Below are 25,151 nucleotides of genomic sequence, written 5' to 3'. Positions count from 1 at the left end.
TCAGGAATTGTTCGGAAAGTTTTATTTGTCTTGAAATTCTATGTGGCCCGATATTTTTCTCAAATTTTACATGTGTTAATTTATGCCAGTTTAATTCGCCATTGTAATAATTCATGCCTATGTCATCCACGCAGCAGCAATGAAAATACAATCATCATCCGCCCACCCTAGCCCAAACAATTTCCTTAGTCCCAAAAATATAGAACAGAGATTTTTTCTTTCAGCCACTCCATCTGCAGTAATGTTGGAAAACAATCCTATTCAATATATCTTCTTTTTATTAACCCCATCACAGAACTTTCTATCTACTTTAAACTTCTTAACCGAAAGTTCCCGGCCAACCTGTTTTCATAAGTTTAGAAGTTTACTTTAAAAATATGCTGCAGAATACTGCAAACAACTTTTGAAGCGGTGTGTATAGGATAGTCTTCAACCCCTCATAAGAGGTGTCTTCTCAGCCCTGCCAGAAATTTTCAAATTCTATTCGTAGAAATTCTCGACTAAGAGAAGCTATGTTAGACTTGCTCAATTTTCAATGTGACTGAAATTCAAATCCAAGAACTTGAGGATTTTTACACTTCGCTCTTTCTTACTTAGCTACGCCATCTGCAGTGATGTTAGAGACAAATCGTACAGGCTCAGAAACTACTCCATATATACCTATATCTGTTCCTCTCGCTACAAACGGACTCAGTCAAATAATTATCAGCCCTCCATCTGATCTCGTTGTGGCTTCTCTGAAGATTCACATGAAAAGACCAGTGGACTCATCTTCTATTGGTGAGCAATATTAGTTTGGTTTAAATTTTGCTATCAAAAGTTTGAGTATATCATCAAAAATCAATCAAAAGTGTTTTTTTTTTTTGGAACTGAGTGGACATGTGACTTTGCTCAATGATAAATCTCCTTTAATTCGAAAACAAACTGAGACATTTTTCATAAAAATTGACGAATCTCATCTTCTAGGTCTGACCAGAATAATTGTCAATGGCGTTCCAAACTTCATGAACTATTCTTCATCTTCCGGAAATTCTGGCAACAAACTCATCAACGATGCTCTCGGACCTTTGAATCAAACTTTTGATCGACGATCTACCATGAATTGGTTGAGACTTCTGCATCATTGCTTGACCATTGATGTTGCAATTACACCTAAGGTAGGGATATTTAATTGTTTTTATTTTTTTTCAATCCATTTGAATTGGTGCAGGGGACCCTTGAAAACCAAACCAATGCATTTGCTATTCGAAATACTTCCAATCATGTGTGCCGCATTCTACCGCTCACGAAGTTGACAAAAAATTATAAAAAAAAAGCAGTATGGTTGAGGGGAGCAGTGGGAAACTTATATAACCAACAAGAAAGTAACAAGAAAATAATAATAAAAAGTCAAACTATATATGTTATTTTGAAAAACAAAAAATACGTTAAGGTATGCCTAACAGTCGTGCATGTCAACAACAGAAACCGACCACATGCAACAGCAAACTATTGTAAATTTTAAAATGTTGCACAGGCCCCATTACTTTATTCTCAATAAGTAGATCAATACTCTTTTTATTTCACAGCTCAACAATGTCATTCTTGAGGTCCCAGGTTTGATTCCCACCCTGTGTGCCATTTTACATCAGCCCATCATACCAATGCACCAAACAGCTGTGGAAATGGTTTTGCTTCAGTCTGGAACTTCAGAAAAAATTTCGGAATTGATTAATTGTATCTTGAGAGGATCTTCTGGCACAAGGTGATTAATATTAGTTAATCTATATGGTTTTCATAAGGACCTAAGAATTGTTTTAAATTGCAAAGGGAATTTATTGATACCATATATTGTTTTGGCCCTCACAGAGGTACTCCAGTAATATCTGAACCAAGATGGCGGACACTGGAACGTAGTAAGTGTACCAGGTTAGGGTTAGGCCATAATTTTATCCCAATTTTCCTTATTTTAGTTCTATTACGAGTTCAAGGACTAGCCTAGTGACTCCAGTAGTATTTGTACCTGAAATTATGGCCTAACCCTAACCTGGTACACATACTACGTTCTGATGTCTCCCATTTTGATGCACATACATTGGAGTATCCTCACAGATGTATTAAATGAAGTAAAATACACAAACAATTACTGATTAAAAAACAACAAACCTATTTAAGATATATTGAGAACTGACTTCATACCAAAATTGAAATTGTAAAGGGACTTTATGTATAAAGTATATTTGGTGTTTTTGTATCTTTGCTCCTTTTACGAAGTGGCAACCAGTTCCTAGGCCTGAGATTAAGAACCATTTTTAATGCAAAAGTCAAAAATTATATTTTCATTATGGAGAAGAGATTAAGATTTTCAATTGAAGCATCAATGAAAAACTTGTTGCATATTTTCACATAAGTCCTTGGTGGTATTGCGTTGTTTTGAGCTTAGAACACGCAGGACTGAGGTATTTGGTATTTGACTTTATAAAATAAATGTGCGAAAAATGGATCAGCATGCATACGGAAAAATGTTTATATTGTTACGGAAAATATCTTCACAGTTTTAAAAGAGTACGATAGATTTGTTTTTTAATTTTTTGATAATGCAGCTTTCCGCTAATGGCCTTAAAAGCACTACCATCATGCTCTATTGGTATTTCATATTTTTGTGGTTTTTGTGTCAAACTAATTTTGTAAAATATAAAAATTGTTAATAGCATTTTTTTTTTTTTTCAGCCATTTTCTTGGAGGTTTGTCTAATGAAGCAACAGAGTCTTCTATCAACCTGATTTATTCTTTGTGTAAAAATCGAACAGGAGATATTGAGTTGAGGTAAGTGGATCATTAGCCCCACATTTAAAGTTTACGTTTATAAAACACTTTCATAGATTTAAATATATATGAAAAGAACTATAACGCCATAATAAACAATCTTGATTAACCTAATCTTCCCGGTTTGACGCATGCGCGACGTTTCAGACGTTTTGCAATGCTGTGTCTGTGTGTATACCATGAGGTCTGGAATGTTTGTTATGGTCTTGCTTGAAAGGAAATCTTATTCCCCACACAACGATATGAGAATGAACCTTATATGACATTTAGAAGTGATAAAATTTCGCTTACATATCACGCGTGTACTTCCCGCTGCGATATAAAAACGTCGCACAACAAGAAAATGATTCCATAAACCTTGGCGTTGCGCGCTAACCAATAACAAAAGCTAGTATGATAAGGTCTTATTTTGAAGGTCATTTTATATGCTACATAACATAGGAGAGTGGACATCTCACAACGTCAGGAAGTTATAAAAATATCGAGTCGTTTGATCGCAGCTGCCTCACCGAAAAAAAGTTAGGCGTTTTATCTCGCAAATTCTCCTTGTCTGACGATTATAAGCTTTTATGATTCATAATAAATGTTTTATTATGACTCACAAAAGCTTTCAACGCGATAAAGCACAAACAAACAACCGATCGATCTATCAAGCTTAGCCTGGCCTGATTCGATGTGGTGACTTCTCAAACGGAAAATTTCCAAAACGCTTGAACAACGCGCGCTATGGAAAAGCGTTTAGTATCATATGAAAGAGAAAACCAATGTGCAGTCAACTGTATAGTCACATTTCAGCTTTACAATAGCTATAGACGTCCAACAGCTGATAGAATGAGAGAGTGTAAATATTTTTGTTATTTTTTGACGTTACGAGAGACCTCTTGAAAGAGGTGTTTTAGTTTACGGTCCTCCAGTGACATCTAGCGTATAGTACTCTAAAATACCTTTCCAATGGTATATAATTATTGTATATTGGGTAAATTTTGGGGGTCGTATGACATTAATAAAAATGGGTATTCAAAATTGGGCTCGATTGGGCGTCTGAAACAGGTTAATCATTAGTAGGGCTGGGCATTTCGAATCGAATATTCGAATCGAATAGTAAATTATTCGAATCGGTTCAGAGCTAAATTTCGAATCGCCGCCATCTTGTTTTTATCTTTCCGCTAATGGTCAAGGTGAAATCCCCAATTTTTTTTTCATTGGAGTCATATTTTTTCAACGCAATTCTAACATATGACTATCCTCTGTAGTGAGTTATTGATAAAACGTGCTTGTTATTCTGTGTGAACGCTCAGTAATCTATCTTATTGATTTATTCTATGTCTTCAGTAATTCATTTGTTGAATGGACCAATTACTATAATAAAGTCGCTTACAATTATATATTTTCAAGTATTCGAGATTCGATTCGAAAAAATTATTCGATTTGATTCTGAAATCACAAGGTATTCGAAAATGCCCAGCCCTAGTCATTAGTCACCTGAGAAGTGCGTGTTCAAGGATGCCGAAATATAATTTCTAGAAAGGCCGGACCCCAAATATTTTTGAAGTTTTGCATGCGGATTTTCGCTAAAAGTAGTTGTGAATGAAATATTTGTGTATTTCAATTTTTATATTTCATATTTTAAGTGTAATACTCAACCTCTCATTTTTCAAGAATAATGTAGAATATTTTTATTTTGCCAAATCAAATAAATACGCCCGATGGCCATATAATATACTTTATTTTTGCCCTGGTGTTTGGCGCTGGCGCATTGTGTTAAGCGTCAGGACGAGGCTTGCCATCACATCTCTGATTATGCTGTGTGCGTTGACAAGGTTGAATCCTGTTGTAGATATTTATGTGTGAGAGGGTTGCTGGACTGGCGATCGTGCGTGGAGCTTTTCATATTTTTACTCCTCTAAGATTAACATGAATTTCCTCTTATCCTATTCTTTAACTCCATGCACTGCAACAACTAGAAAATTAAATCATGTTTATCGCAGCTATTCCATAGCAAGCCTCATCTATAGAGACATCAATAATAGTGATCATTTCTTGTTTAACCTATATTTTCAGATTATCAGAAATGTTGAAATGGGTTTCGGACTGTTTTCTGCTTTCCAACCCAGAGGTCATGTGTTTGAATCCCCCCACTGCCAATTTCCAACACATACATGCTATAGCTTGTGGCTTATGGTCATGTGCAGGTACAGCTGACGCCAAGAATTGTGCAAATTTGGAACTAACAAGAACTATATATCAGTGGGCCCAGGTAAAATAAAATAATATTTGTACTTTTTTATATCTGGTTACTCATTAAAATTAATACAAGTAAAATCAAATAAACTACATTACATTTATTTAATAGGGAGTTCAGGGACGTACACTTAAACAACTTCATTTAACGACTTTGATGTTTTTGCTGCTTTGTATTTAAAATATATTCAGAATTTTAGAAAGTAACCGAATAGCTCGTGGAGTCTCTAGGTTTCTCTCACAGATCTCTCCGTGGGGAGCATTTTCATAGTATAGTCCAGGGCTACTCAACTATTTTTACTGAAGATCCGCATACAAAACTTCAAAATTATTTGGGTCCGGTCTTTTCAAAATTTATATTTAGGCATCCTTAAACGCACACTTTCTCGACCGGCTAATGATTATTAGCTAATCGAAATTGCTTATTATTAGGGCCCGACCGATATATCGGCCGGCCGATATATCGGCCTTGTTTTTCACAAATTTTGAACTATCGGTATCGGCTAATTTTACCGATAGTTATCGGCTAATCACGTGACTGCCAAAGTGTCAAAATTGCGCCGGGAAAGCAGTTTTATCGCTTGTTTCATTCGAGAGCGGTTCTGCGTGAAACTCTTTTTCTTCACTATTTCTATTTCTCTCTTATCAAAAGCGGTTTCACGGACGATTGCGACACGGGATTTCACACTTTGCAAGCAAGTTTGCAGCGTGGTGGCTTACAAATCGAAGCAATAAAACACGTGAACGGCTTATTTGTGTCAAATAATATACGCTAGATAGAGAATTTTCGCGTAGTTTACACGGCGCTTGATTTCCCTTGCGCTTTAGTCGTTGAAGGTATTATTTAACTTCTTGTATTGGTATGTTATAGATGGCTGGTTCTAGCGGTAAGAGCAAAGTATGGGAATACTTTGTATGCCACAGTGATGGTGTACTTTGTAAAATATGCTCATCATTGTTAAGTCAAGGTTCCGCCGATTCCAAAAAGAAAAACACCAGTAATTTGTGGAGTCATCTCAGACCGAAACACAAGAGCAAGTATGATGAGATTTCGCAGACGCAGTGAACGCGAAAAAGGCCAGCTGAAGCTTCCCAGTTTAATCGGCAACCTTCATGGGAACACATAATGGATAAATTTAATAAATGGCATGGAAATGACGCAAGAACGAAATCACTTGATAAAATAATAATGGAGATGATAGCCACTGACAACAGGCCATTTGCAATAGTGCAAGATGATGGATTCCGCAGGCTAATAGAAACCATTGAACCTCGCTACGCCCTAAAGACTGAGAAGTATTTCAGAACAGAAATGCTGCCACAAATATATGTGAAGAAACATCGGTATCGTTATCGGCTTATCGGCCTAGTTTTGGAAAACTAGCAGTATCGGTATCGGTTCAAAAAGGCAGTATCGGTCGGGCCCTACTTATTATGGTGTTATAGTTCTTTTCATATATAATCAAAACTATAAAAGTCATTTTATGAAAATGAAAATTCAAAAGTGGGGCTTATGATCTAAAATAAAGAATTGGGTGCGGTCCGAATCTCGTACTCGAAAGGTCCGGGTTCGGACCGCGGTCCGCCAGTTGAGTAGCCCTGGTATAGTCAATTTTGATCAGAAGTTTTGCTTGTCTTTACGTGTAAGCCAGTATAAGCCTTGTAAAAAATTATCTATCACAAGAATTTTGATAAATTCTGTATATCCAGTCTCTACAGTCAAGCCAGTCCTCTTCTCTCTCAACTGGATTTTCGAATTCATCTTCATTGAAAAACTCATTGGATTGGTTGCTATGCTGTTTATGTCATGTCAACATGGAAAATTATGAAGCCGTATTGAAAGAAATGGGTTAGTATTGTTGATATTGTTATTTGGGAGCTCCAGAAGTGTATGTATCAATATGGAGGTAAATAATTTTGTTCGCCTATTTTACATCAAGTTGTGTAAAGGGACTGAAACATATGGGCAGGGGGTATATTCACTTGGCTAACACAGACTGTTCCCGAACTCGTAATGGAACTAAAATGAGGAAAATCGGAATAAAATTATGGACTAACACTAACCTGGTACACACACTAGGGAAATATCGTTGTTTGTATCCATAGATTTTGTTAGAATTGGCAATTTTAGTTGAGCATTGGCGTTTTAAAATTTGAGCTAAATTTCAAACATATGACAGTATGAAGTCAAAATTATTCTGTTGAAATTAAGAATGGTTTGTAAATACCGATATTACCATAATCAAAATATTCGTACACTCAAAAGGAGCCTGATTTTTCCAATCGGATAGTATTTCTGATATTGTTACATCTAGGGGTGTCTGAACTCGGAGTGGGTCATATGCCAAGGTCGTTGGGGAGCAGCCAAATTGTACAAAAGAGGGGGCGTTAAAAATCTCATACTGCGACTCAAAAAATTTTTGTATAGAATTTCAAAACAATCGCTATAGAACACTCCGTAAGAGTTAACTATTTCAGCTGATAATAATTTCTTATCATGAAAAATATACGATCCATCTAATTGTCGATATGAATATATACAGGGTATTATATTGATTAATGAGACCTACAAGCTAGAGGTGAGATTGGGTCCAAAAATTCCAGCCCGACCCGGGCCCGTGGGTATTAAACCCGACCCGACCGAGCCGGGTAGGGTAAAGTATAGAAAGAATATTTTTGGGGGTCAAAGGTCGGGGAAAGGTCCATTACAGCTTCTTCTCTGTTTTATTTAAATTATTTATTTTATAACAAGTATTCCTTAATTTAGTATCCACACATAGTTTCAGTATATATTTTTTATAAAAATATATTTATTTCAAAAAAAGTCAGCGATAGAGAAGCCCGACCCGAACGTAATGATTCACATTTCAGGTTGCAGGGCTGCAGATCTTAGCTCTACTACAAGCACAATTAGAACTATTAGTAAACAAAGACAAAGAAATTTTTAACTGTTATTCCTAAAAAATCGGGCGAAACTTTTTGGACACTTCGTATGATATATAATATTGTTTGATAAATGTAATGAAAAAAAATTATTATATTTCCCTTTCCCAGGTTTAAACAATATGGATACAAGGCGGATCCCATTGTCTTCAGGACAGATCAAGACATTGACTATTGTATCACAGACTCCAGAATGTATAAAGGTAAAAACAATGCGAAATATTTTCTCAGTCTTATGGGGTACGGTAAAAAATTTCAGTTTTATTTCAATTCATGTATTATCAATATACCTTCAGAAAAATTTCATAATTTTATTGCAATGGCCATTAAAATAATTCAAACTTTTTTGCTTAGCTTAGTGATAGGTTGACTTTCTGCAACTTTCGGAACGATGTTCCCTAACCTTTTTGACACATTTTTGCCCGTTTTCAGAATTGTTTAGGAATTCATTTTTCCCCACTAATTATCTAGAGCAGCGTTTCTCAAACCTATTTTGTCTCGGAACACCTAACCTTTTTATCACGCCCTGCGGAATACCAAGAAATTAGAAGATAAAATTAATAATAAAAAAATTGTGAAATGTATCTACACTCTCACAGCCTGCAAAACACGAGTGTTCGGCATAACACAGTTTGAGAAACGTGGATCGAGTGATACACGCAACTCCTACTCTGGATTCTGCATAGTTCGAATACTTTATAATGTGTGCATAAATATATATTATATTAATACTAAATTACAAAAAAGTTAGTTTTACTAACTGCAAAGTAGAAGTTCTTCAATGGGAGGAATTTTCCTTGTTTGTGAAACTCTGATCTAGATCAGGGGCTCTCAAACTGGGGCTCCCGAAGTATGCGAACCAAGATGGCGGACATCGGAATGTAATATGTGTACTAGGTTAGGGTTAGGCCATAATTTTAGGTATAAATACTACGGGAGGCTCTTGGCTAGTCTTCGAACTGATAATAGGACTAAAATAAGTAAATTGGAAAAAAATTCTCGCCTAACCTGTTACCCATGTTACGTTCCGATGTCCGCCATCTTGGTTCGCATACTTCGGGAGCACCCTCAAACTTTCGGTGTTACAGAGCTTGTTAAAGTTGACTATTATTCATGGAGCCCCGCAATCAATTTATCAGAAATAAAACAAAAAAACACATTGGTATCAACCAATTAATGTTCCTGAGTAATCTAAAATTACTTTATTCAATGACTCGGTTGTATTCGCTGCTTTGCATTTAAAAAATATTCAGTATTTTAATAAATAGACTAATAGGTCACGGAGCCCTAGGGCTTAGTATGGAGCCCTTTGAGAAACCTCTGCTATCGACTAGTCACTGTTTCAGATACTGGGGAACCAATTAATTGTGCAAGCATTATCGAACGGACTTCAAAAATTCTGTCATCGAGTGTTGGAAGTGTATCAAATAAACACTGCTTCAATTGAGATGATCTTTGACCTGGCCTCTGACCTCATACTGGAAGTGAATGTACATAACGTGATTGCAGTCATCAACTTCTTCAGGTATTTTTTAAGATAATTTATCCTGTTTTTAGGTTGGACTTCGATACTTTTTCAACAATGTTGTGCAAAATCCGTGAAAACCACGTAAACCTTGTGCATCGAGCTAAATGTTAGAAGTACGCTTGCCACCGCACTTCTGATTACCCTGCGTTGGTTCGCAGGTTCGAATCCCACGCGAGGTTATATATGTGCAACAAACTAGATAACTAATCCCATACTTGACATGGAACGGTAACCGGACGAGAGGCCGTGGTTCGCCTTATGATTAAGCCGTCTTAACAGTTTTCCTCTCCCCTTGGATAAATTTGTAAATTTTATCCACTGACAATTACTCTATTTTCCAGTGACCTCTGCAATCTCCACATTATACAAGACTTTCTCGGATCAGATCAAGGCATGAAAACATGGCAGACATTACTGACAACACTGCATCAAGTTATGATGGTTTCAAACAGACAAAATCTTCTGGGTAAGTTTCGATTTTTATATTAGTTTTCCTTCGCTTTAATACTGAAAATACAGGCGACCATAGCAAAATGAATAAACTTGAATTAATATTACAAAGATGGACACCTCAACTTTAATAATTAGAATGATAATTACAAATCATTTGTGAAAGTTTAACTTATTGATCAATTAGCAATCTTGGTCTCCAGCAATTTTTAATAGGTTTGTGGCCTACCCAAATATATAATGTGGCCCAGAAATGGGAGAAACTCTGTTTTAACTCTAGGTCATTACTTATCGATTTTAATCGGTAAGTATGTTGATAGGTGTTTGTCTGTCTGTTTGTTAGACGCATGCGATATCTCACGAAAACGAGATTGAATCTGCTCCAGATTTTGCATGTGCATTCATCATATGTCGTACCAGAAGCCTATTGATTTTGGTTTAATTATGTCGTATAATTAGCGAGTTATTAATTAATTACTGATGGGACACAAGGTGTCACTATGGAGTAAGAGCGCTGTTTTGGGGGATCCCCAACTTTCGATCGATAAGTCTTTGGTCTCTGACGGATATTCTCGTTGCAAATTTAATATGTTGCGCATGTAAATTATTGTAGAAATTTTTTTTTATTCAGGCACACTCCCATTAAGACTGCCCCACCATGTCAGCCATTGTCATATAAGGAGATATTTTTCCGAAGGATATAAAATTTTTGAGTTCGACATTGCCGACCCTATTTATCACATACGGGGTGAAAGGTTGCAGACCTAGGATTTCAATTCTAGAACTATAACCGGCGATGCCTGTATAGTTAAGCCAAAGACTATAACCTCTAACTAGGTCATCTTATAATTAAAACTATAAATGTAAATGTGCATGTGAATTTCTGTATACCGTATATGCTCGTTTTACCGCCGATCGTGATTAAGGGCCCATTTGAATAGCCGCCCGTGTGAACAGAACAAAAAAATAAATAAGGGCCGGTGCTTGAATACCCGCCCGATGTAAAAGCTGATTTTTCAGTGGTAGAGAACAATAGGAAATAGGAAATAAGTATCCATTTTGTCACAACGCTGTTGAATTTTGGGTGCCGGTAGAGATAACACTTACGCCTTAGGCGTCCAAGTACATAACAGATAGCATTGATTACGTAACACCGTGCTTCTCAAACTGATATTGATATTGATCAAACTCAAATATTGATAGGACGCCGCAAAACTTTTCTTCATTTGCGGATTTGTACATGCAGTGCGTAGAAAAATTCAAAATTTTTGTTATTCTCGTTTAAATCATACTTGAGAACTGGAAATAACAATATATTAATTATTGTAAAGATAAAAAATAACAAGCGCTCGTGCTTGAATAAGGGCCGGTTTGAATAAGGGCCCGGTTAGTGAGTTGGTTGAAAAAAATATCGGCCCAGGCTACAAACTGAGCAAATACGGTAATCTGTAAGTTTTCTTTATTCAGGTACTCCTTCATCAAGATTGCCTCGCTATCTCCTTTTGGAATTGCAAGAATCAACTATATGTTTACTGAAGCAAGTCACAAAATGCAACGCTCGAAATCAACAACTTTTCACTAAGACATTATGTGATATTGTCAGGTATTGTCACCTGTTTGTATAGATTGTCTATATCAGTGGTCCCCAACCTTTTATGGCTTGTGGCCTCCTTCCTAAGTCATTTAGCACTGTCATGGTCCTCTATCATTCCAGTGGTATTTATAGTGTTGTTTCGATTGGTAGATTCCAAATCCCATTATGTTCAAACAATTCATACTCAAAGTAAAATCACCCTGTGAAATAAACTTGTCAAGCTATGAAACTAGTAGGAAGAAAGAGTTGGGAGGAAAAAAGTAAAATCGGTGTTTGCCTAGCATTATGGTCTCCTCCAACTACTCTGTGGTCTTGTAGTTGAGAACTGCTGGGTTAGATCTTATCGATGTTAAGATATTTTTTTCTTGATGTGTTCTAGATATCGCCAATTGTTACATAATTATCACAGTTAAAGTATGTGTATATTCGTACCAATTCAGTTTGGGATTTTATTTATCCGGTATCCTGATTATCCGCATCCATACAAGTATTGCCCTCTTGTGGGCGCCTCCCCTCTAAGATCCCACAGCTTCTAATTTTGGCCCGCGGTCAATCAACTACTGTAATCAATGTATCAGTGGAAATAAATTCAAAGAGTATTTGTTGGTAGTTAGGCTAGCGTAGACCTAACGGATAGTACCTATTGCTCAAACTGCCAGCAATAGTAAAAAACCTCGCTATCAGCAGTTATATTTTTATTATCAGAGTAAATACCTTTGAGTTCAATCTTAACTATTTCTCAAATCATTCTTCAGTCTCAACTCTGACAACACTGAAAATCTTGGTCAATTGACCGGCTTCGTACGCTCTCTGCTACTTCGTGTGGTGCTTGAAGATGAACAATACATCGTTAACTTGATATCAGGAACGGGACAGAAACCACAAAAAGGACAAAGTAACAGCCTAACAAGGTGGGTGCATAATTGATATAGATTTTATTGTTGGTTAAGCCAGGTGTTTTTAAACTTTTGGTGTTATGGAACCTATGAAGAGATTGACTATTATTCACAATATGTATATAAAAATTATCTATTTGATTTTGATAATGGCATATTTGAACAACTGAGTTGTTAAGACATTTTGCTGCTAATGTTGTCAATTCGTTATTAATTCTTTTGGACAGTTACAAATTAATCATATGGCGGTTTTTGCCGTGTGATTAAACCGTCCTATTGACTTTCCGCTCATCAGAATGAATATAAAAATCCCATCCTAATATCACGATATGGACTAAGTTTTATTGTTTTTTTTTAAATTTTACTCTCTTCTCACCTCTAGTGGAAGTTCTACTCTGCATCATCCAATGTTTGCAACAGGACACATGACTAGAACATTTGAAGTTGGGGTAAGCAGTACAATGAAGGATATATGGTCCATGGCTTCAGGTAGGCATTTGAGTCAGTGGTTTCTAATCAGCGTAAATTACATTGGGATACATAGGATAGGATTTACATATTTATCTCGGGGGAGAGGAAAGCCGATAAGACAGCTTAACCATATGGCGAACCACGGCCTCTCGTCCGGTTACCAGTCCAGGTCAGGTATGGGATTAGTTAACCAAGCATTTGTTTTCGAGGAGTCCAGCAATCCTCTCGCACATGATCATCCCCGCATGGGATTCGAACCTGCGATCCCACGAAGAGTAATCAGAGATGCGGTGGCGAGTGTATTCCTAACGCTTAGCACGATGCGCCACACCGTCAAGCTTGGTACATTGTCTCATTGTGGGTCTCACAGAAAAAAAGGGCAATACAAGTGGGTCGCAAACTGAAAAAAGTTGGGAAGCACTGGTCTAAATAATAGAATAATTCGGACTCGTCTAACTCAGGATTCTAAACTTCATGTGAAAACCGTACAGTTTTTGGTTAAACCAATTTCTTATGTAATTGGAAATGAAATCTTCCCTCATTTGCTGTATATTATTAACATCACATTTTCTTGCACTTGGAAAGAAATAATTATTTTTAATTCATGTTCAGATGCTCCATTGGTGATTGACAGAATCCAAAATAAACTGACATCAGATAGAAAGCAAAGTAATTTGGGAACAACTGACAATAAAAAGGTGGTGTTCCATAAGTTATTCTTCGTTTGGCGCTCCGGAAGTATGTGTACCAAGATGGCGCCCAACCTGAACCCTATCCTGGTACACATACTATGTTCAGGTTGTGCGACATCTTGGTACACATACTTCGGGAGCACCCTTTGTTTGACTTATTTGTTGATTATAATGATGATGAGCTTTGAGTTATAATTTCTTTCAGGATGGAAGCTGGTTTGAAATCACACTGGCTCCGACCCTAGGATAGATTTTATTATTTGTATTACATATTAGAAAAAGGCGCTCCAGAAGTATGTGCACCAAGATGGCGCACAACCTGTTCAGGTGCACATACTTCGGGAGCACCTAGAAAATGGTTTGATGGTTAGGAGCTGAAACCACCTAAATTTTTGGTAGCGTCAGTTCCATTTCCATTTATTATGGTAAAACATGGCTCCAGCTTCATAACTGATTCTCGTCTCTTTCAGCTTATTAGTGTGTTCATATCGAATCCATGTGCAGCTATTTGTTACATCCTATTGTGATTTTACTTCCCCCAAGATAAATATGAAATTCCTTATCTTTGTCCTTTTTCAGCCGTTTATCAGCATCTCAAAAATGAACGATTATCGTATTTCACTGACCGTAAGGCGTACTTTAATTTTTTTTTTCAAAAATAGATCGAATATCTTATAAGCCAGTGCTTAATTAGTTACATCCTATTGTGATTTTACTTCCCCCAAGATAAATATGAAATTCCTTATCTTTGTCCTTTTTCAATCGTTTATCAGCATCTTAAAAATCGTATTTCACTGGCCGTAAGACGCACTTTAATTTTTTTTTCTCAAAAATAGATCGAGTATCGTAAAAGCCAGTGCGACTAATGTAAGGATCAGCTATAATGCTTCATACTTTATCGCCTACAATCAAAACCAATAACGATACTGCTTTAAAATCTGTTGCGTCTTATAGACTAGGAGTGGGCAACCCCTGGCACGCTCATTTATTCGGCACGCGAGCGAGGCCTTGGAAACTAGATCATTCTTCTTCAGATGAAGTGTTTCAAGACTCTGAATTATCTTATGAAACTGGGTGTTCGCTTATTCATTATCGTTTTTTTAACAATCTGTTACTTATTGTAACTCTTTTTGTCTATTCATGGCGTATGGCTACAAAGAAATATATCATGACGCAACAAATGAGTGGGCTTTTGAGAAGAGCGCCGCATTCATTTTGCTACATTCTTACATAATATAGTTCGTCTGTGCCACCCTTTTTCTTCATTTTTGCTTGATTTTTGAAGTTGTAAATCTTATGTTGGCTAGAGTTACTTGCTAACTTACTGTTATGAGTTGATTTCAAATGAAATATAAGCAATTAGGGAAGGGAATACAAGAGAGAAGTGCAGAAAATGAACTATTGCGTGATTGGAATGCCATTCCCCAAAAATTTTTGTGTCTTAAAAACTTTGCAACTGCATTACTCATGTATGTTTTCATCTACATATGCTTGTGAATCTTGGTTCTAAGTTAAGAACTTTATTGAGTCTCGTAATAGGAGTAGCCTGAAAGATGAAATGATTAGTTTTCTCTGGAAGTTATAAAATATAAACCCAATGTAAAATCTCTATAAGTGGTAATGCAGCAGCAGACTCTCGCCGATATAGAATAAGAAAAGTAATCAAATCTATTTGTCGGACTGACATTTTCCCGATTAGTGAATCAGTCTGTATATGTTTAAAAGGTTTATTATTGTGTATTGCATTGTTTTGAATTTTGGACGGCACGCGGAAGAATTTTGTCCCTAAATTTAGCCGATTTTGGTGCCTTATGTATGAATGACAGCCCAATTTAGACAATTTATTGAAAGTACGTAAGTAAGTCTTATGATCCAGATAATACAGTAGTCTGCGTAGAAAAACTCAAAAGATTAGAATTATTTCTGCCTCTTTTAGCCTGTTGCAACGTTCACACAACACCCAGGAATGGCCATGTCATCCTATGCCAGTGTGTTGAAACCTCAAACCCCGGCAACCAAGATTGCTAAAGAACTGAATAATGCCAAAGACTTCATTGATGTCTTAATCAGCGGACAAAATGCTCAAAAGAAAAGAAAACCTAAGGTAAGATATGGTTCTACATGTACAATGATAATTTCAAATCTAGTGAACACAAAATATTAATAAAATGAATGAGATAACTTTCTTTACCATTAACAAACAAACTCCTCAAAACAAATCAGTTAGTTCATTAGTTATGAGATGACAGAAGACAACAAAAATATTTTTTTTTTAAAATGACCCATAGGTCCATTAGGGATAATTCAACTCTGCCCACCCCATCATGTTCTAGACTGCCCGTCCTATGATTCATAGGTCCATTCATTGTGCAATAATCATTTGGTGCTCCAGAAGTATGCACACCAAGATGTCGCACAACCTGAATCTTTACCAGTACACACATACTGTGTTCGGGTTGTGCGCCATCTTGGTGCACATACTTCTGGAGGTCCAATCATTTTAATTAAACTTACATCCTCTTCGTTTTTAGACTGGCCAATCTAATAAAGAGGAACAGGCTTCAACACCAGAACCTACTAAGTTTGGAATTCCATATGTCAGATTGAAATGTCCTTCACTTGACCTTGAAAAATTGGATGATGATGTCACATTGTTGCAAGTTATATCTTGGCAAAAGGTCTGTCATAAAATATTCCTCATATCTCACAAAAGTATCATTGCATGGATGTCCACAAACAGAACATACTCGATTGCCTAATATGATTCTACGAGACCAACTGTTTAATATTATTATTCTTAAAGATAAGTTTTTGTTGGTTTCATTAGTCCGTGTGCCAGTTGGCTACTCTTTTCTATTCTCAAGTTTAATCACAAATACTATTAAAATCTGTCACAGGCCGAAGAAAATCAGCCATTCATATCAGTCATGGATTTTGAGTTCCATCTCCACAAAGATCTCAAATCTCCGATACTAATAGGAGTAAAAGTTGGCGGAGAAGGCTCGAATGTTGCCATGGAAACAGGGGCGCCAGAGAGTAAAGATGAAGAAATGTTGAATGTGAGTGCTTTTATATGATTGAATGTTTAACATATTGTATTTACTATAAATGTTCAATTTTTGTTATATTTAATGCTAAATTCATTTTGCTTTTCTATGTTGTTTACTTTTTGTTTCATAATTTTTTTTTTTTGTGTAAGTGCGTTGTCGAGTTTTTTTCTGATTAATTTGGTACCACACGAACAAAAAGTTTGGAAACTGCTGCCATAAACCAATAACCTTCAGTGCCTTTCTGTTAGACTTGATGTGGTTTGGTTTTCGCAGGATGAAGTGGACGATCCACAACCATCAACATCAAATTTAAAACCATATGAAACTGAATTATCGACTCCTTCCACTTCTGCAACCAAAGATACATTTTCATTGAAAAAAGATTGTATGAAGACAATGTTAGAGGTGAGATTTTCACAATTAGTGCATTTTCACATCTGTGCACTATATAAAATGTACAAGTGGTGTAAATGGTGCAGAAACAAAAGTTTCAAATTATGATGACTGAATCTAGTTGGAAGGAAATACAGTTGAGGTATTTTTGCGCATAAACACTTCACAAAAGGTGCAAATGATGTTACTGTAACAAGTGGTGCGGTTATACATACTATGCTGAACATGTTGTCGTAATAAAGGTTCAACAGACATGAGATACAATTAAATGAGATTTTTAGGTATTTCACATCCGTCCTTTATACATATCGTACAAGTGTGGCAAGTTGTTCAAAGATTGTGAACAAGCATGAAAAACGGGGCTAATGTCATTTTCCTACCGACTAGTCCAGGGGTGGGCAACCTTTTTCGGCTTACGTGCCAGAATCTGGTAAATTTAAGGAAAAAATTCTGCCGCATGCCCCCAAAATTTTTAAAACAGACTGCTGCCATTGTTAAAAAGTATATGTGAAGTGCCTTTACTCTGAAACGTGAGGTAGTACTAAAATACTGCTGTAATTAAAATTTATTAAATCTCAACGCAATGATGCCACTTATATTTCGAAATCATTTTATAACAATAAGTTAGCAAGTAACCATAACGAGCATGATATAATAATGATGCTTATAATTAAGTGAAGCATCGCGGGCTGGAATATATTACTCCGCGGGTTGTAGGTTGCCGACCCCTGGTTTGGAACATGCATGAAACTCAAATGCTTTTTTTACAAAACTATTTTCTCCCAATTTTTTCAAAGTTTGGCTGACGTTACATCCATCTCACTGCGGCTCCATGTCATTTCTACCTAATTACTTATCGATCTTGATCGGTAAGTAAGTTGATAGGTATTTGTCTGTTTCCATTTCGTTCCGTTACACAATATCTCATGAAAGAGGTTGAATCTGCTTTAAATTTTGCATGTGCATTCATCATATCTCGTACCAGAAGCCTATTGATTTTGGATGAATTATGTCATATATTTAGCAAATTATTATTTAATTAGTGATGGGACATGTGGTGTCGCTATTGAGTCAGAGCGAAGAAATCGAAACTGCAGATCAATAAGTCGGTAGTCTCCGTTGCTATCCAGTTTGTTTTGTTATGAATAAAACAGTAAAAGTCCAAAAAAAAACGAAATTTTTATAATAACACTTTGACTCATTTTTCAGGTTTTCGCCAGTCTAGGAGGACTTGCCCTTGTTGCACAAAGATTACCAACCATGACCCTTGACATTGGTCACGAATCATCTAGCACCGATGATGCGAAACCGTCACCAATGCAACCACCAATAATGTCTCACATACAGCATCAAAGCATTGCAGAACATTTTGGCCATTATGGCAGCACTGTACCTGGATGGATGGAAGATGAGGATTGGTTTGGGGTGAGAATGAGGTTTTGATGTTTATAACAAAGATTCTAATCTGCTAATCATTGCCATATCTAACATGGACCGGTAACCAGACGAGAGGCCGTGGTTGGTCATATGATTGAGTCTTTTTATAAGCTTTTCAATCAAGCTTATTTATGTTCCCGCATCACTTTTGTAGATAGGAGTGACTAACAAGTGTAATAAGTGTAGAGATTCTTTTTTTAGGGTGGAAAGGAAGGTCCCCCTGAACTATGGAACTTTCCTATGTTATAATGAGGGCTCCATATTATGCTACTTTTTTAGGATTCGTAGGCGGCCACTTCCACAAGAATGCTTAATAATATTTGAGTGATAAAAAAGAGTAATATTTGTGATAGACCAGTGTTTCTCAAACTTTTTTGGCTGTTGGAAGGCAAACTGACGACGGAGATCTCCCTGGCGACGAAATAAATCGCAATTCCGATCTTTGTCCCACAGAGCATTTAAACATTGAAGCGCCCGACCCAAAAGTACAAGAAAAGCAGTTACAAACGACCACTGACATGCTTGCAGTTTATTTGTTTATTTGCCAATCACTGATTCAAATTATTGTTACAGTTTGACAATGAGTTGGAAGCAGAACTGCCAGAAGAATTAGGACCAGTGGTGAAAATCCATCCGAAACCAGGCACGAAAAAGCCGCCAACTTCGGCGATTGTAAGCACAACGTCGCATCCGTGTGTACCTGCACACACGATGTCAGCATTGTGTTTGTTTTTACGTGTCCCCCACTTCGCAGATGAGTTTTTATCAGAACAGAAACAAGCCCGCTGTTTGCTACGTTTGATGCTCGGAGTACAAGATGATGGACAGGGAGGTTAGTGTGTTATCTTTATATGAAGCATTTTAAGGACGTTGGATTGGGGTTTACATATTTATCCCGAGAAAAGGAAAGCTGTTAAGACTGCTTAATTAATCATATGACAAACTAAGGCCTCTCAGCCGGTTTCTAGTCCATTAAGACACATGGACTTGATGGTGTAAGAAGCAGTTATGTGAACCACCCTACGACGATGAGAAGTCCAGCAATACTTTCGTACTTAATTATCCCTGCATGGGATTCGAATCTGCGAGCGTATTCCTAACGCTTAGCATGATGCGCCACACCGTCAAGCTTTCACTTTACACAAGACTCCTCAGGGCAGTGAAGTCTGAAGAAATTAACCACACAACTTGAGTTTGAGAACCACTGCTCCAGTCAATTCATTTCATCAACGTAATATTTTTTACTTCAGAACAAATTTTGAAACTGGATCTTGCGCAATCATTACCTATGTTGCCATTCACTGCGATATGTTCTCTCTTATCGAAGCACGGACCCGACTCGGCGTCAGGGATGTCTGTTCGTGAAGCAATGACTTATCAAACAACTTCTATTCATCTCGTACTAGCCTGCTTATCACGATTCACTCATATTGAACCTAATGAGGATACACCTGCGGGAAGGCTTCTAGCTTCTGTAAGTAGACGTTACTCATGCGAGTATTTCTAGGCGCTCTAACATTTTCACTTAAACCAGACTTTGTGCAAACAGTCACTGCATTTTAAAAAAATTAAAAATTCTGTATATCACAGTTTACTCATATTGAACCTAATGAGGATACACATACTGGAAGTCTTTGTGAAGACTGTTTTAAATCTTAAAGATATTTAATTTTACTTACCTCCAATTTATTTTTAAACATTTCAGCTTCTCCCAGAGCAGGAAACCGCGCCCATCAATGTTGCCCCGCCTTCTTATAAAGGACCAATCAAACCACAAGGAACCCCTAAGAAACCAATGGTCAGTGAAGGCTTAAAGCAGACTGAAAAGAACTACTGGGCTAAAGGAACAGGGTAAGTTATATGATTATTTTTCTCAACATATTTTAGCTAGGTTTGTTGTTTTTTAATCAGTAATTGTATTTTTACTTCATTTAATACATCTGTGAGGGCCGAAACTATATATGCTAATATATTGAGCTATGCTCAAATATATGGACACGTAGCGCCACCCAATGGCAATAATTTTGATGATGTCGTAGCGAAAAAAAAAGTAATAGCCTTCTGGAGAAAAATTTTATCTTCAAACACTGAAATTTCAAAGCAATTGGTCTTCGAAGAGAAAAGCGATTTTTTAAAAATGATGGAGACAAATAATAACAATAACAACATAATATTGAGACGGTATGGACACCCTATACTTCTAAAAATCCTGATAGAAGAACGTAGTTTAAGGTCACTTTATGAGAAAATGTATGTTTAGTTAGGTTTCTAAAAACTTTGCCTACAACCACATGATCAAGTTAATGAATGAGTAAAGTACTTTTTTATACATGATTCCCAAGTTTTTATGGCTTGTGATCCCCTTCAGGAGGCTTTTAACACTCATGCCCCCCTGTTTATCATTCCAGTGGTATTTGAAGTGTTATTTTGATTTGTAGATTCCAAATTGCATTATGTTGAGCAATTCATGCTCAACAAAATGAAAACATCCTATGAAATAACCTTATCAAGCAATGAAACTAGGAAGAACGTTTTTTTTTTGTAAAGGGGAAAAGTAAAATGAGTTTTGCGACTTGGCATTGTTACCCCTTGGGGGTCATAGGTCCCTAGTTGGGACCGCTGATTTATACTATTCTGATCCGTTCATTCTTGCCAATTTACCTTTTCTAGGTTTGGAACTGGCTCAACAACTAGTGACTGGGATGTTGGTAATGCAGTAAAGAAACAGAAAAAAGATGAAGGATATATTACTGTTCTCCTGGAGGTAGGTAGTATTGTATTCATCTGTTTTTATTCATTAAAGTTACTGTCAGTCTTTTCTACATTATTGTTGCTATTGGGCTTTACCCCCAGAATATACAAGATTATGTTGATTACAGGGACAGGGTCAAAGTTTAGATTTAAAAAGTTATTCTGTTTATCTGTTTTTGCTTAGTCTTTTCATAAATCTGCATTTCTTAATTTATAAAACCCTGCTCGAGATGGGCACGGTGTGTGCACCCAAGGTCTTTTAACCTGCAACTCCGGTGAAATTAAATATAAAGTTCTTACCACTGAGACATCGTGGCAGCATTCTTTTCTAAATATGCATTGTCCATTTGATAACTCACTGAGTGGGGTTGCATGCATGTTGTTTGCACTCAGATTTTTTCAACCTGTGAATTTTTCATGGTTAGTGCAACATCCACAATTCTTGTAGGGAGCTCCTAATTTTGTAAGGGCCGGTATATTTTATGATAAGCCTACTAAGTTTATTTTTAATAATATCTGACATAGTTCAGCGTTCACTGGGGGACCTGTATAAACACATTGAATATCAGTTCACCAATATTTACCAATTTTTTTTACAAGTAATTTCATTTCAAACCTCATTTTTTACAAAAACTTCCATCCCATTCTCAGGTCCTGGCCAACTTTGTGTGCCCAGAACCAAAGGTTGAAGGTGAAAGTTCAGAGGGCAAACAACCAATTCCAATTGAAGACAAATTTGCAACTTCAATAACTGAACTACTTTCTGCATCGGGTTTGATTCCAGCTATTGCCTCTTATCTAAGAAATGATTCTGGTGAGTTTTTCATGAGAAACTTTCACTCTGAACAAGGCTTCAAATAAGTGGTTTTCAAACGGCGGGGTGTGCCCCTTAAGCGGGACATAAACATGTTTTTGAGGGGGGCATGAAGCTAATCAAAAATAAAAATATTTGTTAAATTTTATCTTGCTCGCCTTATTTTGGATATTCACATTTCTACATTTTGAATATTTATGTCCATCCATGTATTTTCAACATATTTTCGCCTTACTATCTGGTGTTTATAGCTTATTTTTAGCTAGTTATTTTTGAGATGGCCTTGTGAGGGGGGGGGGGACGTGGCATAAAAAGTTTGAGAACCACTGTGCTAAACAATTGGCGATTTATAAATAGGTATATTGTAGTTTAAAATATTATTCTAGTATCTTTTTGAATGTATTTAGAGCCTTAACTTCGAAAAAGGCCTGTTTGGTAGATAAACGGTGACTGGTTTTTAAGAATCTACTTCTATCAACTGCCCTTCACACTTATTGGTGGCAGTTATTTTGTTTGAAAACTTTTCGCGCCCAGCTGTTTGTAAGCACAGTTCTAACAATTTGATCTGATCATTTAATTTGATATCTCAATAAACAACCAGAGTAACCTTTGAAAGCATTAGATCACTGGTTCTCAACATGTGGGCCATGGCTCACTACTGGGCCACAGGAACATTTTCAGGTGGGCCACATACCTATTAAAATTGCTAGAGTTGTTGCTGATAAAGTTGGTTAAATTTGATGGTAGTAGCAATGGATGATGCTGTTTTTGCTACAGGGTGGTAATTTTAACCTCGTTATTATTAAAGTGAAATTGTCGCAGAAAGAATTCTTTTTCCCGAAGTTTTTCCCCAACATGTTAAATTAATGGGTCATAGAATTTTTGTGCAACGAAAATGGGCCACAAAAGAAAAAGGTTGAGAATCACTGCATTAGATCAATCCCAACCTGCAAATGACATCTTGGAGGGCCTCTTGTAATTTGGTACATTTTCATTTGTTTCAGTGCTTGACATGGCTCACCATGTTCCTTTATATTGTTCCCTATTGAGTGTTATTCGATCATTTGCTGTTTGTCCTGTTCTCTGTCGCCTCCTGATGGATTCAAAGATGACAAGCAAACAATCTCCAGATGGCAGCAAAGAGAAATCATCAAGTTCAGATTCAATTCTCTCACTTTTGTCAAAAATGAGGAAATGTATAGATACATATGCAAGCAGGTTAAAGTAAGTGAACTTAGCTAAGATCTTTATTGTATTGTTTTTTAATGTAGTAGTCTCAGTCACTGCCATGATCGTAGCCAACCCAAATTGGGTCTACTGTAGTTTAGTGCTACAAGTATTTCTAGTGCAGTTGTCATAACCATTTTTTCATAGATTATTCCGAACTCCTAGCTGACTACTTATGGATTACACAGTCAGATGGGGGTTAGGAATAACTAAACCACACTAGACCTCTGAATTGTTGGGAGAATGCAAATTGTATAATGCCGCAATACAAAACTTACTCATTCCTTTTTCTCCGAACAAAGTCGGATGAAAGCTGCCCCTTATATCTAACGATATCCTAAAGCAGCGATTGCCGAACTTTTTGTTTGTGCGGCGCCAAGTGATGCCGACATAATTTGTGGTACGTGCTACACAAGTTATTATTACTAACTCATTATATATAAATAAATATGCTTAATAGTTTCATTGAAGGATACCGTTTGTTTTTCTATTCCAGAGCCATTAATACAACATTAGAAAGCCAAGGAGAAGAAGGTTTGACATCATTTGTGTTGAACGTGCAAAAAACAGAATCAATGTTAACGAAGATTGCTAAAGAACTCAAATTGAAAGGTTAATTTTCTTGCAGTATTTTAAAAACATTCTCATCAATTTTTTTGTTATATCTGACGCTTTTTACGCATTTCATTCAAAGCCCTATACTAACAACTACTTATATTTAACCTTGTGTAAGGAGTCGCTATTTTTGTAAAATGGAATTTTTTCTGTTTGACGCCCCTGCCATATTGATCGCATATATCCTGGGTAAGATGGTGTGGCTGGGATATGACCTGATCAGCTTACACCCCCTTTACACAAGCTCACAAGCTTATTAAAGCTCAATTGGAAGGAACTGAATCATAATTTTTGCGCTTGAATTTGTGTTTTAGCTCAAGCTCAAAGCCGGAGTATCTCATCTTGCTTCTTATCATTGAATGTTTGCCTGTGTAGGGCTTCTAGATTGCATGTTTTAGGCATTCAAAGTGTTGGCAACTTCCTGGAATTCTTGTGTTTGCGCTGTGTGTTGTGCTCTTTTTTTTTACCATGGTTTCAAAATAATACATCTATAATTCATTCATCTGATTTGGTAAAAGCATTTCTTATGTTTCTCAGATTCCCAGCGAGCACGGAACTCAAATTCAACAAGCAGCACAGACTCTGGACGTGCATCGCCCTCCGGTGTGATTAAACTTTCTCTCTCCTCTGATTCGTTAGAAAGAAGATACATTGATGACATGAAACAATTGCAATTTGATACTTCGGAATTAGTGGTAGAAGAAGACAATGGTTAGTACATCAATTCCGAACCTTTTTTCATTTAGTTCTTTTCTTAGCGTTCCCAGAAGTATGTGTACCAATATGGAGGAAACTAATTTTGTTTGCCTATTTTACATGAAGTTGTGTAAAAGACGCAATCTATGGGCAGGGGGTTTATTCACTTGGCTAACATAAACCGTCCCGAACTCGTAATAGAACTAAAATGAGGAAAATCGGAATAAAATTGTGGCGTAACCCTAACCTGGTACACACACTATGGGAGTACTGTACTCATTTTTTGTCTGTTTTAAAATTCTTTATTTCCCCCCCATGCATAAAAATTGTTTTATTCATTACTTATCGATTTTAATCGGTAAGTATGTTGATAGGTATTTGTCTGTCTGTATGTCTGTTTGTCTGTCTGTTAGATGCACGCGATATCTCTCGAAAGCGAGATTGAATCTGCTCCAGATTTTGCATGTGCATTCATCTTATCTCGGCCCAAAATCCTATTGATTTTGCGCGAATTATGTCGTATAATTAGCGAGTTATTAATTAATTAG

The 25,151-nt window shown here is 36.6% G+C and overlaps 1 protein-coding gene across 1 annotated transcript in view; it reads left to right on the top strand.

The window, feature by feature from the left end:
* LOC120341671 (dual E2 ubiquitin-conjugating enzyme/E3 ubiquitin-protein ligase BIRC6-like) overlaps positions 1–25,151 on the top strand; it is an 85,282-nt gene that overhangs the window by 53,149 nt on the left and 6,982 nt on the right. Inside the window, exons 51-76 of the mRNA XM_078116163.1 lie at positions 598–780; positions 967–1,157; positions 1,569–1,744; positions 2,710–2,805; positions 4,867–5,062; positions 6,757–6,895; positions 8,101–8,192; positions 9,336–9,514; positions 9,859–9,983; positions 11,435–11,570; positions 12,317–12,472; positions 12,840–12,946; positions 13,541–13,626; positions 15,557–15,724; positions 16,152–16,298; positions 16,518–16,679; positions 16,944–17,075; positions 18,273–18,488; positions 19,074–19,332; positions 19,751–19,974; positions 20,206–20,351; positions 21,171–21,264; positions 21,903–22,065; positions 23,070–23,289; positions 23,789–23,904; positions 24,445–24,618. Of these exons, the coding sequence (XP_077972289.1) occupies positions 598–780; positions 967–1,157; positions 1,569–1,744; positions 2,710–2,805; positions 4,867–5,062; positions 6,757–6,895; positions 8,101–8,192; positions 9,336–9,514; positions 9,859–9,983; positions 11,435–11,570; positions 12,317–12,472; positions 12,840–12,946; positions 13,541–13,626; positions 15,557–15,724; positions 16,152–16,298; positions 16,518–16,679; positions 16,944–17,075; positions 18,273–18,488; positions 19,074–19,332; positions 19,751–19,974; positions 20,206–20,351; positions 21,171–21,264; positions 21,903–22,065; positions 23,070–23,289; positions 23,789–23,904; positions 24,445–24,618 (4,083 nt within the window). The remainder of the gene's footprint in view (positions 1–597; positions 781–966; positions 1,158–1,568; positions 1,745–2,709; positions 2,806–4,866; positions 5,063–6,756; positions 6,896–8,100; positions 8,193–9,335; positions 9,515–9,858; positions 9,984–11,434; positions 11,571–12,316; positions 12,473–12,839; positions 12,947–13,540; positions 13,627–15,556; positions 15,725–16,151; positions 16,299–16,517; positions 16,680–16,943; positions 17,076–18,272; positions 18,489–19,073; positions 19,333–19,750; positions 19,975–20,205; positions 20,352–21,170; positions 21,265–21,902; positions 22,066–23,069; positions 23,290–23,788; positions 23,905–24,444; positions 24,619–25,151) is intronic.

This window comes from Styela clava, chromosome 1 (genome assembly GCF_964204865.1).
Source record: "Styela clava chromosome 1, kaStyClav1.hap1.2, whole genome shotgun sequence".
Taxonomy (NCBI): Eukaryota; Metazoa; Chordata; class Ascidiacea; order Stolidobranchia; family Styelidae; genus Styela; species Styela clava.
Note: the sequence above shows the minus strand (reverse complement) of the source record. Positions and strands in the feature narration are given on the sequence as shown.